The sequence below is a fragment of the Notolabrus celidotus genome, chromosome 23 (genome assembly GCF_009762535.1).
Source record: "Notolabrus celidotus isolate fNotCel1 chromosome 23, fNotCel1.pri, whole genome shotgun sequence".
NCBI classification, from domain to species: Eukaryota; Metazoa; Chordata; class Actinopteri; order Labriformes; family Labridae; genus Notolabrus; species Notolabrus celidotus.
Genome location: NC_048294.1, coordinates 22,476,673 through 22,490,666, shown reverse-complemented (window position 1 = coordinate 22,490,666; position 13,994 = coordinate 22,476,673). Strand labels below are relative to the sequence as shown.

The following is a 13,994-nucleotide window of genomic DNA, read 5'->3' as shown; positions in this document are numbered from 1 at the left end:
TGGAACACAAACTAAGTGTGAAATCTCAAAGACACCATGTTGACGGGGTGTTTTCTACACGCTGTCATCACATTTTCAATTCCCCTAACACGCCTGAGAAGTAGAGCAGTGATTGATATTTTTATCTTTTGATCACAGTGATGAGCGTTCAGTTTACAGACTGTCATGGCTTTGATCACCTGGAAAACCGAGTGTTCCTTTGATCGTGTGCAGTAAATTGGGCATGCAGTAACACCTTTCTGACAAACAGGGGATTCTTTATTTGCTTTTTATACACTATGTATAATAAAATACTTATTTTTTCACTTTGTTGTTGAAAATATTGTTGAAAAAATGGCTACCATTGAAACAATGTTGACACTACCAGTCAAAAGTTTGGACACACCTTCTCATTCAATGGTTTTTATTTATGTTAATTATTTTCAACATTGTAGATTAATACTGAAGACATCAAAACTATGAAATAATCTGGTTTTGCCATAATCTGGATTACAACAGTAGTCAAATAGGTCTATCCATTGTGTACTAACCCTACCTCTGAACAACACAACTGATGGTCTCAAACACATTAAGAAGGCAAGTCATTCTACAAATGAACTCTTGACAAGGCTCATGTTGATTAGAAACCATTCCAGGAGACCACTTCATGAAGCAGACTGAGAGAATACCAAGAGTGTGCAAAGCTGTCATGAAGGAAAAAGGGGGCTACTTTACAGAATCTAAAATATAAAACATATTCTGCTTTGTTTAACACTTTTTTGTTCATTCAATAATTCCATATATGTTCTTTCATAGTTTGGATGTCTTCAGTGTTAATCTACTGTGTTTACAATCATTACAATAAATACAAACCCTTGAATGAGAAGGTGTTTCCAAACTTTTTACTGGTAGTGTACATATCACAGCTAAAGTGATTGTGCATCACAGTCACAAATGAAGCAGAAGTGAGATTCAAACACACTACTGTCTGAATCCAGGTCCTCACCATCTGCCACCAAGCTCCCTCCTAAGATCATCTCCCGTCAGCATCCAGCGATCTCTCTTTGTAGTCCGAGCTGCACAGCCAAAATACTTGAGCATGCTTCCTTTGCCATGTCTCTGAACCATCTTCTTAACACAGCCCATACTGCGCCATAGCTAAGCTTTTGTATGAAGAACAAAATGTGTTGGACTCACATTTTTGTGTAGACCAGACTTCACCTTCTGCTGGAAATTGACTTTGTAGCCCTAGAATGAACAAATTCTCTAAATTGAAAAGAAAAAAAAAAGTTTTCTGGCACCTTGATGTCATTACTTTATTTTAGACAGTTGAAAAATAGTTGAAGTTAGATCTGAGGCGTCCACATGTGAGTTCATCCTGTCATTAGGTCATAAGTACAATACCAGTCAAAAGTTTGGAAACACCTTCTCATTAAAGGGTTTCCAAACTTTTGACTGGTAGTGTATGAGCAAACAAAAACATTCATCCTACATAATCAGCTCAGATTTGAGGTCTGAAATGAGGTACAACCTGTGGCACTCTCTTAAACATGTTGCACTCATGCCCTAAGATAGATCTCCTATGGTCCAACATTCTTTAATGAGCAAAGTCACATCCTCTGCGTTGGTACCGGGCCCTATGCTCTGCTTATTGGGCATACTACTGAGGGGATATGGGCTGCATGCCCACCAAATCTCATGGTGCAGGATAGTGCTGAGGCACTGGAAAACCACATGAGAAGTTTCAGTAAAGGAATGGTTTGATGAAATGGCTAAAATCTCCTCCTATGAAAGACTAAGTTATAAACCCATAGATAGGGAAGAGTCTATGTAAAAACATGGGGCCCTTTGACCGAGATAACCTGCAATGCTAGAGTTACACCCTTAACTTACCTATGTTATATTTCTTTAGGTGTCAAGTGCAGTTTGAGGTATTCTGGTTTGTTTTGTACAGAGTGATGTATTACCTAATATTGACATTATATTGTTTAGAGTATATATTTAGCATCTACATACCCACAAAGTTTATATAGATAATTATGTAGGTAGTGAATTTATAAACAGGTCGTGTGATATGTTGCTCTGTCCCCACTGCGCTCCCACTGTCTTTGTTCCGTGTTCATGTTTTGTCATCCTATTGGTCCCATATGTTTGTATGTTTGGTTGTTAAACAAGAGAAAAACTTAATAAAAAGAAAATTATAAAAAAAGAAGATGAGGTCAAATATTTCCACTGCATAAAAAGAGAGTCTCTGTTTGCAATGGAAAACATAGCGTTTATCAAAATGTCTCTTTGTGACATTATGTTGGACGATGAAACTGGTCGTGGGTTTTAGTTCTTGCCATTTCCCTGGCTCCTGTACAGGGTAGAGCTTTTTTTGATGGGCCGCATTATGGGAGGAAAAATTGGGATTGTGAGAGTAAAGTCTTAGAGTAAAAATATTGAATTCATAAATAAAAAAGGGAGTTGATTTCACATTTAATGCTAAAGGAATTAGAATTTAGGCTACAATCAATCTACTTTTTAAATAACATATAGAGCGAGCAACTAGCTATCTGCAAATAGGTGCACAGGTTAATTCCAGTTTAAAGTAGACATCTGTCTTAAATGAAACTGACCTTCCTGATGAAACAGGATTTTCAGAGGAAACTGAATTATTTTAGATTCATTCAGACTGACGCTGACAGATCTGACTGATGTTTCAACTTGGCTGTCAACACTGTGCTGTCATGTCCAATCAGGCTCCATTATGATGTTCATTTGTCTTTCTGTTAAACTCACCCCTCCCTTTGTAACATCTCACCCAACTTTCTCTCCCCCTCTCCCCTTATCCAGAGGCGACGGTGCTGAGTTACGACGGCAGCATGTACCTGAAGATCATCATGCCGGTCACCATGCACACAGAGGCGGAGGATGTGGCGCTGCGTTTCATGTCTCAGCGGGCGTACGGTCTGCTCATGGCCTCCACCTCGAAGGAGTCAGCGGACACCCTGCGACTGGAGCTGGACGGGGGCCGCATCAAGCTCACTGTGAACCTCGGTAGGCCCGTGCATTCCATCGTGAATGTCCCTGCTAACCTTTCCCTTACATCCCTTGTCTCCTCATCTCCTCATCTCCTCATCTGCAGCCTGTTTCTTTAGCATTGTATTCTGCTGAACGTAGACGGATGGTTTGACATTTGGACTTTCACATAATTCATTTTCCATCAGTAAAAAGTTGGGCTGGAAAAGGTTCTTGATTTGTCCCTCAGTTATGTCAGATTTGTTTTTAATGCTGGGGCTCTCTTTATTGAATGTAACTGCAGTAAAGTATGTCTTTAAGTGTGCTTATACTCATTACTATCATCAGTTAAAAGCAGGGATGAAAAGAGTGCTCATTTAAATAAAACGGGGTACAAATACAGAAACTTCTCCACAGACTGATGTAGTGCTTGCTGCAGGAATATCAACGTTAAACTGTAGAGCTTTTTCCAGAACCGTCATTTCCCGCCATGTTGGGAGCAAACCTGCAGTCATACTGTGTCTTACATTCCTTGACCCCATCATCTCCACCTTTCTGTTCCCCATGGAGCCTCATAGCATCTCCTCTGGTCTTAAAAGTTCCATCTGACAAAGTATCGCTGGCCCTGGGACCTAAGCCTAAGCCCACCAACCTGTCTCTAGATCTTAAAAGTCACCGTGCCTCTGTCTTGCTCCTCCTTACGGTTGTGCTGTAGTCTCGTTCTTTGAGAAACTATCAGAGGGGTTGATTGGCTCCGCCTCCAACCCGAGAAGAGACAGGACCCCTCATCAGAAGTAACTGCAGATTAGTTGAAGAACATTGGGGTTTAAAGAGGTCTTAAAGCGATCTCAGTGGGAGGAAGGTTAGTGAAAAATGTGTCATCAGGTCTGTGAGACTAATGGTGTCATAGAAAGGAGAGAAGTATTCCCTCTGATAACTGGCTGTAGACATTTCCCCTTAGTTCACTGTCATTGTAACAGTATTTAGTGCTCAGGGGAAGATTTAACCTTCTATCTTTTGGACACGGCACAGTCTGTGGTTTCAAAAGTAAAGCTAATTTAAAAGTGCTTCAAACTGCGTTCCTTTAAATGGCCAGCAGGGGGAGGGACTTCACTGGCTGTTTCCATACTTCTCCTTATATAATCAGTGGTGGACTAAGTACACATCTTCATTACTGAAGTCAAAGTATAGATCCTCCAGGTCAAACATTACTCCAATACAAGTGAAAGTTGTTTAGTCAGATTATAACTTGAGTTAAAGTCCTGGAGTACTTGCTTTTAAAAATACTGAAGTATTCAAAGTACTTTTTAAAATATCTCAGAACTTTTTATTTTCACAAAGCATGAGTGCAGTCATGAATACATAGAGTACATTCTGTTTATTTAGATTAAATTACTTGAAATCTCTAAAAACTATACCATGGAATAAAAACAGACACTAAGTCACTCCAAGCACAGACAACTATTTCACAGACCTCTAACACAGGCTGAAGATATGACCATGGGTGCTCAGGTGGAGAATTATAGCCATCATTACCACCTCTAAATGAACTCTCTGATCTGAGTGATCTGTGTTTGCTCCATGTCAACCATGGAGACGCACGATATACAGGTACGACTAAACCCCTGAGACAAACAGAACTACACAAACACAGTTTACTGTCTTAGGATCAGATTTCAGAAAAGAGAAGGACATTCATGAGCTGACTTCAAAGATAAAGTAAGGCAAGGCAAGGCAAATTTATTTATAAAGCGCTTTTCAGCTACAAGGCAATTCAAAGTGCTTTACATAAAATGATCAATACAGTTAAAAAAAATCAGCTGAACATTAAAAAACATTTAAATGAAATTAAAAATAGTCATGAAAAATTGTAAAAACATATTACATTGTCAAGAATAAAAAGTTCCAGTTTAAGAAATAAATAAATAATTATTTGATTTAATTAAAAGCGGCGGCAAACAGAAAAGTCTTCAGCTTTGATTTAAAGGAGCTGAGAGTTGCAGCGGACTTGCAGTTCTCTGGCAATTTATTCCAGATACTTGGTGCATAAAAACTAAAGGATGCCTCGCCGTGTTTAGTCCTAACTCTTGGGGCAATAAGCAGACCTGTCCCAGATGACCTCAGAGGTCTGGGTGGTTCATAGCGTGTCAAGAGGTCACTAATGTATTTTGGCCCAAAACTGTTTAGTGCTTTGTAAACTAACAGTGATATTTTAAAATCAATTCTCTGACAGACTGGTAGCCAGTGTAAAGACCTCAGTACTGGAGTGATGTGGTCCACTTTTTTGGTCCTTGTTAGGACTCAAGCAGCAGCATTCTGAATAAGCTGCAGCTGTCTGATTGATTTCTTAGGGAGTCCTGTAAAGACACCATTACAATAGTCAAGTCTGCTGAAGATTAATGCATGGACCAGTTTTTCCAAATCCTGCTGAGACATAAACCCTTTAGTTCTAGATATATTTTTAAGATGATAGTAGGCTGACTTAGTGAGTAACTAGAACACTGATAGAAATGTAGTGGAGTAAAAGTAATAAGTTCCTGCAAAAAATAATTCTCAAGTAAAGTACAGATACTCAAAAAGTTTACTTAAGTACAGTACTCAAGTAAATGTACTTTTTTTACAGTCCACCACTGCATGTAATAAAGGAGAAAGTGGGTTGCCAGTTGGCAGTACATGCACTCCATGTACAGAGGTTATAGTCCTTGTTGCAGCGGCTACTAGAGATGACTCAAAATGTGACTTTAAAATAGAATGAAGGACAAAGCAGGGAATGTTTGAGGCCTTGGCTGCCTGTGATTGTCTGGTTTCTACTACAACGGCCTTGCAACCTGAATAGAGGCATAAGAGTGTTTATCATACCTCTTGTCCAGCTGTTAGCCCTGCTTTGTATGCCAAGTCCTCAAAAGCTTCAAAACAAAGTTCCCCCATCACCAGGACTTTGTTTTATTATATTGATACTGCAACAATAATGGAGCTTAATATTGGAGTCCTAGCGTGTGATTTTTACATTGCAATAGGATGCTGCAGAAACGCAAGAGGCACAGCACGTAGCGCCTTTCAGTCCCACCGGCTCAGCCAGTTCACAGTGATCCTGCCTGGCCCTGTAATGCCTCTGTTAGTATCTCTGATGCCAGCACAGTGGTGGGACGACTTGCTCCCACCAAAAAGTATCCTTGACGCATAGATATTGTACCGTGACATAGAAAGAGATATTGGTTCTACTGGTTCCAAAGGAGCAAGATGGTAAAAAAAAAAGACAAACCAGTAGATGACATCAAAGCATCTACGTCCACTTCTCCTAGGTGGTCGACATTCTGTGCTGAGGGTTTTTAAGGACAGACTATCAGCAGTGACCAAAACAGGAGTATGACAGAGGCTCAGTCTGGAATATGAGAGTTTAAGCTATAGAGACAGGCAGGTGTTGGTGGGATAAACAAAGGTGGAATCTCTGCTCTCTCTCCTTCTTTCTCTTTCCTCCTGCTTCTCTCTCTCTCTCTCTCCATCTACCCCTCTCACTCCCCCTCCCTCCACCTGGCCAGAGCTCATACGATGGAACTTTTCATCCCTTCAATGGCCTGTATGTCTGCGGCCCTCGGATCGAACAGCCAGAGAGACCGGCTCACAGCTGTAGTCGCCTGAGGTCGCACTGCCCTCACCACGGGGCCTTCTGCTGCAGCTTGAACCACGAGCAGTCCTTTAACAACACTCAGAGCTAATCTCACTCTAATTTCCTTAACAATGCCATTTTTCATTTTTCAATGAGGCATTAATGACACTCTGAGAAAGTCACACAGTTGCCTGACACTGTTGCTCTGCTCCGGATTTTCAAAGCGCTCTTGCAAGGAAATTAATTACCCGCCAATCAGCTTGGGGTGCTCGATATCTGTTAAGGCTTAATCCTTGTTAAGATAATTAAAATGCTACTAATTAATCACAAGGAAAAGCTATAATTAGTCAGATTTAGCCCTAATGGTATTTATTACTATTAGATAATAATGATAACCTGTTAAATATGCAAAGTGCCGGCTAAAGCTAAGGCTGCTGCTCATGCCTTGTTAGCTGGCTACTCCTACATCTCAGTTATACTCCATCAAACATCACATTCAGTGATTATCAATTATAAATAACACACTTCCTATCAGGACTTCTACAAAATAAGATCATAAAATGACATCAGTGTGGCCTGTTTGCCCAGTTTCACTCGTCATATGAAATGCTGCAGCTTAAAAACACTACCTGGAGTAGTACTCTCAAGCCCCCCTTCCTCTCTACACAGTGATGCTGGTCCCTGGCTGTTTGTGTCCACTATTCTGTAGCGGTTGACAGCTCGAGACCACAACCCAGCTACACTTGCCACATGCACACGCCGTCCACAGCCACTAGATGGAGCAGAAGAGCAGCGAATCCACTCCTACAAGTCTGTGGGGGAATGAGCGTTTGATTCTTAAATGATGCATGTAAAGGAGTCAGAGGGGGGTTAAAGGTCAATGCATTGGATACGGTGCAAGATCTCATTCCTTGCTTTTCCAGAGCAGATTTTAATAACACTGCTTCGACAACCCACCAGTCTAAAAGCTCATAAAACACTTTAAGCTGTGTGTTCTGCAGCACTGCTTCCAGGAAAGCATCCACAGTGGAGTCTTATTTCTTGTGGTTTGTGTGCACAAAGGCGTGATGTGGCTGGGATGTGCAGATCACCCTTTCTTGTCATTTTACACTGTTGGGGTCGCTCAAAGTGCTGCAGAAGGCAAGCGCAAGAGACGAGGATGAAAGTTAAATGTGCACGACATCACATCTGCAGCTACAGGGATGAGTATTTGTACACAGAGTGAGCATAACGGCTTCTAGAAGTTAATTTCAAACCTTTATCAAACACCTCCAGGTATTCAGACAGTTTCATTCTGCTGAACCGTTTAACGTCTGAGGCTATATCTGACTCATTTACTGAACGTAATCCCATATTTATGATGTTTGTGAGTATTACATTCTTTTACAGGGTTGTTATGATTCAAAAAGGAAGATAAACTTTTCACATGAAATATTTAACAAAGATGAAAACATAAAGGTTTTGCCAGATGCTTCGTTAAATCTTTATAACTCAGGGTTTCATAACTGCACTCCACAAAAGACGACACCCTCTGATTCAAAGCATCTGCATTTTTATGCTTCTTCTCTCAACACATGTAAATGTTTTATTAAGTATTTATATACAAACAATGAAGTCATTTCTGTAGTGTATTATCATTAGTATGATACTGTAAAGATCCAACAGTCTTGCCTTCTGCCGTGCTTCTGGGTTATTGGGTGGAAGGAGGGATGGATGATGGGATTGATGGAGGAAAAGGGTGATCCTGACTCAGAGTCTGTCCCCGGATGGTGGCCCACGAGCAATGCTTGGTTGTCTGCAGAATGTACTTTGAAGGATGTAAAATGTTTTTTTCTCTCTCTCTCTTTTATCCTCTCTCTTCTTTCTTTCTGTCTCTCTGTCCCTGACTTTCTCCTTTTTATTTTAATCTCACCATTTCGCTCTCTCTCCCGCCAGATTGTATCAGGATAGACTGTAGCCTCAGTAAGTGGTTCTATGCATTTTTCTGACTCAAATGTATCTGTATTTCTCATCTTGATTCTGTGCAGTTGCCCTTTTCTGCTCTCTCCTGACCCCGCCATGATTGACACCTCCCTCATTACCCACATCTCCCCTCTTCCACACATCCCTGCCCCTGAATAAGCATCTGTTTAATTCTTCCTTCCATCACACATTACTTCTCCATTAGTTCCTTCATTGCCATCTTTCATTTGTATGCAACGACCCACATCTTTTCCTGCTCACCATTTAAGTTGAATTTCCCTTTTCCCTCCATAAGTTCTGTCCCTTTGATATTCCCTCTTTTCTGTCATAGATTTAATTAATGTCTCACTTGCATAACAATCAGGATTTCTCATCCCTTGCTTGCCTCCCACACTCTACTCTAAAATTATTTCATTCCCTCTCTCCTGCTTATTACCCTTTCTATTCATTCCCCCGTCAACCTTCTCCAGAATGCATTCAGAAAAGGGCAACTTGACACTCCCCTGTTGGATGTTCCTATTTTTCTATTATGCAGCGCCGAGCCTCGGCTCCACTCGGCTGCACACACAGGTGTTGCTTGTTTTCTATGTGGGACAAACTGTAGTTTTGGCCCCCAGAAAGCTAATTGCTTATCCACAGAGAGACGGCACCACCTGGTGCTTGCTTGTTTTCGAAGCAGGCAAATGTTTTCCTGCCCCATGCTGACAGAATGATAGCAAACTGTTATTTCTATCATGGCCACTGACAATTGCACAACTAGTCCACAGGTAAGTGCCACCAGCCGCAGTGACAAAAGTGGAGAAAACCTGATGTTTGCCTCAATGTTTATGCCGCTGTGTGAATGTTCTGCAGTTTTCTCATTTCTTTGCGATCATCCAGATATCAGGGGGGAAGCAATCTATTGTTTTTCATTAGCTATTCTACTTCCTCAAGTATTTATCAATTAAGTTACTGGCACTTTCAAAGGTTTGCAGTCAGATGGATGTAGTTGGATCAGGTAAAAGGGTTTGTGCTTGGCATTAAGTTGATACTGAACTTGTAATGTTAGCAACCCTAAGTCTGTTAGAGATGGTTGAGGAGAAAGATTTAAGGGACAGTGCTTCTGTAACATTGTAAGACTACACTGGTAGGAACCCTTCTACCAAGAGTAACTGGGGCTTAATCCCCCAGTATTACTTTTCAAATAATTAAAAGGTTCCTCAAGCCTGTTGCTGCACATGCTTTTACATATGTCATAATATCCCTGAAGATAAGAAAAGAAAAGTCTGCTGGTTTATAAAAAACAACAGCATACTGAGGGGACGTTTCATTTTGACACTTTGTTATTGAACATGATGCAGAAACGTAGTCTGGACAAACAGGATCTCATAGACATGCACTCATGGATAGATGTCAGAGTGAGAGGAAGGTTAAAGGGCACATCAGTAGTGTGCAGAAAGTGGACTAGCACATCTCCAGCTACCAGCCCAGTTTCCATAATATGGTCTGGACAGGGGACTTGAATGGGCGACCCTTTGTTTCCCAAGCCAAGTCCTCCTGAACTGAGCTACTGCCACCCAAACTGCCATCTTTTGTCGTCTATAACCGCCGTCGCAGCTGCAGCGACATCACCTGCTCTATAAAAACACTGGCCGTTTTCAAAACGGCCTGCTACATACACACTGGGTTTGAAGGTAGTCTGTAATATGACTGTTCTGTTGGATCTGTTCTGCAGAATGCTGAGCCAGACGTCACTGGATTTTCCTGGTTTGGGAAAGTGGAAGTAAACAATGACCAAGCTTATAGATAAACTGCTACTTTAGCATCACTTATGATTTTAAAAAGTTAAGCAGTGATTTATATGGATTTTAATAATTTTCACAGCACCTAAAAACTGTGTGCCCCTGTCAAAAAAAGAAGCAAAAAGAAAAAGCAGAACGAGCGCTGTGCATTGTGGGAAACAGTACGTGAAGGATACTGCTCCGATGCATACTGTGAAATGTTCCTGAATCAGTACGACATCCAGGTAGTTTTGGCATACTGCAGATTTTGCTCTTGTTCACATACTACATACTGAATTTTGGCCATATCAGTACGTACTGCTAGTATAGTAGGCAGTTTCGATAACAGCCAGTCTTTTACTTAAGCTTGTACTCTGCCCTGTTTTAAAAGAGCTGATGATGGATAGAGAGGAATACATCAGATTCTGATCAGAGCTCTCACGATGAGACCAACACGGCTGAAATGATTGGCCAGATGTTTGAAGAAGTGCTGAAATACGCTGGAAGGATTAAACAATTCAGTAAAGATCAAGTATACTCTAATAAGACAAAACACAACATAAGCACACACAAATCCCCTGAATGAGAGGCAGACAGGCAGCAGTCCCCAACTCCAACGCCTCCCCCTGACTGAGCTTCAAACTTTAAGGCCCACCGCCAGGTAAACCTCATTGCCTCAATCAGGAGGCTCCTGCAGAGAAGGTGACAGAGGGGGAGGGAGACGGAACATACATCCATAAGAGTAGCACTCTCAGCTGTTCTTCTGAATGCTGTAATCAGTCGACCAATAAGAAATCCTCTGCGCTACAATGCCCGCCCCAATACACCCTTTACCTTCACGAAGACCACCAGGGAATTTCTCCTGCTGCATTATTTCGACCCTCGTCCTTGCAGCAGAGTATCTCAAAGACCCCTGTAGTCTCCGGGGAAGCTTCCTGCTATAGAAATGCAGCTCATGTGCACCGTGGTTGTTCATGCATCTACTTTATATGCGTCACATTCCTGCACTTAAAGGTACAGGAGTGTTGTTTATGTCAGCCTTCATGAAGTGCAACAAAATACACTTCAGAAGCCTCTGCAAGGCGTGGAAGTGGTGCCTTCACACAGAATTCATTACGTCACTTTTTTCCTTGAATCTGTGGCGCAGCTGACATGGCACAGGCTCACACAGTGCTTAGAGGGAGAGGTGAACTCCCTGAGTTAACCACTAGATGTCCTTCAAGCACTGGGGATGTTGTGAAACCTCCCCTCAGATGAGAAGAGGTGGAGGCTGAGGTTTGTTTCATTCTGTGCCTTCCCAGCCTTTAAGTCATATCACTGCGAGGCTAGTTTTATCTGACACAGAGTCTGCTTTATTGTAAATGTATGTTGTATAGCGGTAAAGGTCAGAACAGATGGTGTTAGTTTTAAGGTGAGAATGTTGCAGTTTCTCCAGGATCTACATGCTGCTCTTTCTTTATTCCACTTAAAAGGAAAAACCTCGTTGGTCAATCTTCTATTCAGTTGCTTTGTTTAAATATTGATTCAGTTATGCAGCGTTGCCGCTGCAGCGATAGTCCGTCTCAGGCTGTGTACTCCAGGTTTCAGCAGCTTTGTGAGGAATATTTCATTTAACCTTAACATTTTAGGTTTACTAAACCCCCTGTACGCTTCGCCCTGCTTCATGGGCACTCAGTCACACACAGAACCTTACAAAAGAAAGTGTGTGTGAGTGTATAAAAGAGAAGGGTACCCTGTGTGTTGAAGAGAGAGGGAGGGAGTGAGAGAGAGAGAGCAATCCAGGGCAGGGCTACAGACAACAATTTATTTAGTGGCATGACATCTGCAGGTCGATTCATCCTCCAGAGCCAAGGGCGGACTGGTGTTTTGGACCAAGAGATCTGTGCCTACTAACATTTGAGAGACCTCATTCACATTATCCTCCTGGTGAAGTCACACAAGATCGTTCAGGAGAGCACTGAGTGGGATAAAAGGAGAGAGATGCATGGTACTCCAGCTGTTTATGCATCCACAAGTTCTGACTGAAAAATCCTTCATGAACTCAAACATGTTTTAGTGTTTGTATCTAATGAGTGGGATTAATACATGTGTTATTTGATCTGCTTGTGCATTAATTCAGCCAGGGTGTTGTGAACTTGTTAATTTTAGATTAAACCACCTGAGACAGAGCCTCTGGTTTTTACATTTGAAGCTCATGTTAGGAGTTTTTCGCCTGTGATGAGCTGTGTTGTAGTCGTGTCACCGAACCTGGAGTCAGAGTGAAGTCTGGAGTCTTCAGCGTTCACATCTGAGTCACCAAAGGAGAATCCAAGTTGAGTCTGAGTCAAGTCCTCGTTGGCAGGAACAAGGCGACACATGAGCATGCATACAGCGAAAACACAGCCTTTCAGCCTTGGCTTGAACCGGGGAAATAAATCGTTATGGTCTCATACAAAAATAAAAATAAAGGCAACAAAACATCTTGATCATGAGATAAGTCTGAGTCCCTAGTACAGTCAAAGCTTGAGTCATGGTCTGAGTCATGAGTGCTCTAGTCCAATACAAGTCACTGGTCCTGAAAATCAGGAAGTGAATCAGACTCAACTCTGAATCCTGGACTTCAGTACGCCCTCGTTACAACTGAAGTAAATACTGATGCTGTTATGACCTAAAACAGCAGACAAGACCACACAGACTTATTATTTCTGCTGACACATGTAAGACTCAAGTTGGCAAAGAGATACAGTCTCTGGCTTTATCTGCAAGGAGCACCAACATCAAACCTTAAACCAGGGGTGTCCAAAGTACGGCCCGGGGGCCAATTGCGGCCCAATCTCCATTTAATTATGGCCCCAAGCTTCCATCTTAAAATGTGTTATTATAGCAAAGAAATTAATCACCTGCTGAATCACCTGTACATTTGCAGTTTCTTTCAAGCGCACAAACAAAACTAAAGTTAATCCAGAAACGTCTCAAAAAGCTTCATATGGACTACTTTTATAAATGCAAAGCTCTGGATATTCTGCAGGAATATAATTGGGAGGAAACACAAGCACTCTTAAAGTTGACAGTTTTTTTCAAATTAATGTTTTTATCATGATGTGAAAATGTTCTTGATGAACACTAAAAGTTCAGAAGACACAAGACAAGATCAAAATTAGGAAATTGTGCAGAAAAGGCAAAATTTGGTGCAGAAAAAATAGTTCAGAATGTAGGACAAGAATTATTTAGTTCTTAAAATGTTGTCTGCTGGTCAGAAAAGTCTTAAAAACAACATGAAATAGAAGTGTGATGAAATCCAGATCGTGATCCTGCCATAGAAAAATAACAAGACAATATTTTTTCCCACATTGCCAGACCCGAATGAAAAACATTCTACAGAAGAAGATCAAGTTTGCTAATGTTTAAGTGGCTTGTAGAGAACTGAGGACTTCCTAGTTACTGATTTATTGAGTAAAAAATGTAAAATAATTGTTATTAAATAGAGATTTCATACATAACTTTTAGGATTCCTAAGTCACCTAAGTCTCAGTAGGAGCCACTGGCCCTGAAGTATTCTGACAACATCAAATGTGGCCCTATTTCTATTTGAAAAAAGTTTGGACACCCCTGCCTTAAACCAAAGATTAAAGTTGCAAAAATCCCAGATTCAAACCATCAAACCTGTAGATCACAAGCTGCGGGTTACACACATTGACTTTGTGTAC

The 13,994-nt window shown here is 41.3% G+C and overlaps 1 protein-coding gene across 1 annotated transcript in view; it reads left to right on the top strand.

Annotated features, from left to right (window-relative positions):
• The window catches only part of nrxn2b (neurexin 2b), a 1,139,450-nt gene that overhangs the window by 566,405 nt on the left and 559,051 nt on the right, over positions 1-13,994 (top strand). Inside the window, exons 11-12 of the mRNA XM_034676291.1 lie at positions 2,815-3,018; positions 8,522-8,548. Of these exons, the coding sequence (XP_034532182.1) occupies positions 2,815-3,018; positions 8,522-8,548 (231 nt within the window). The remainder of the gene's footprint in view (positions 1-2,814; positions 3,019-8,521; positions 8,549-13,994) is intronic.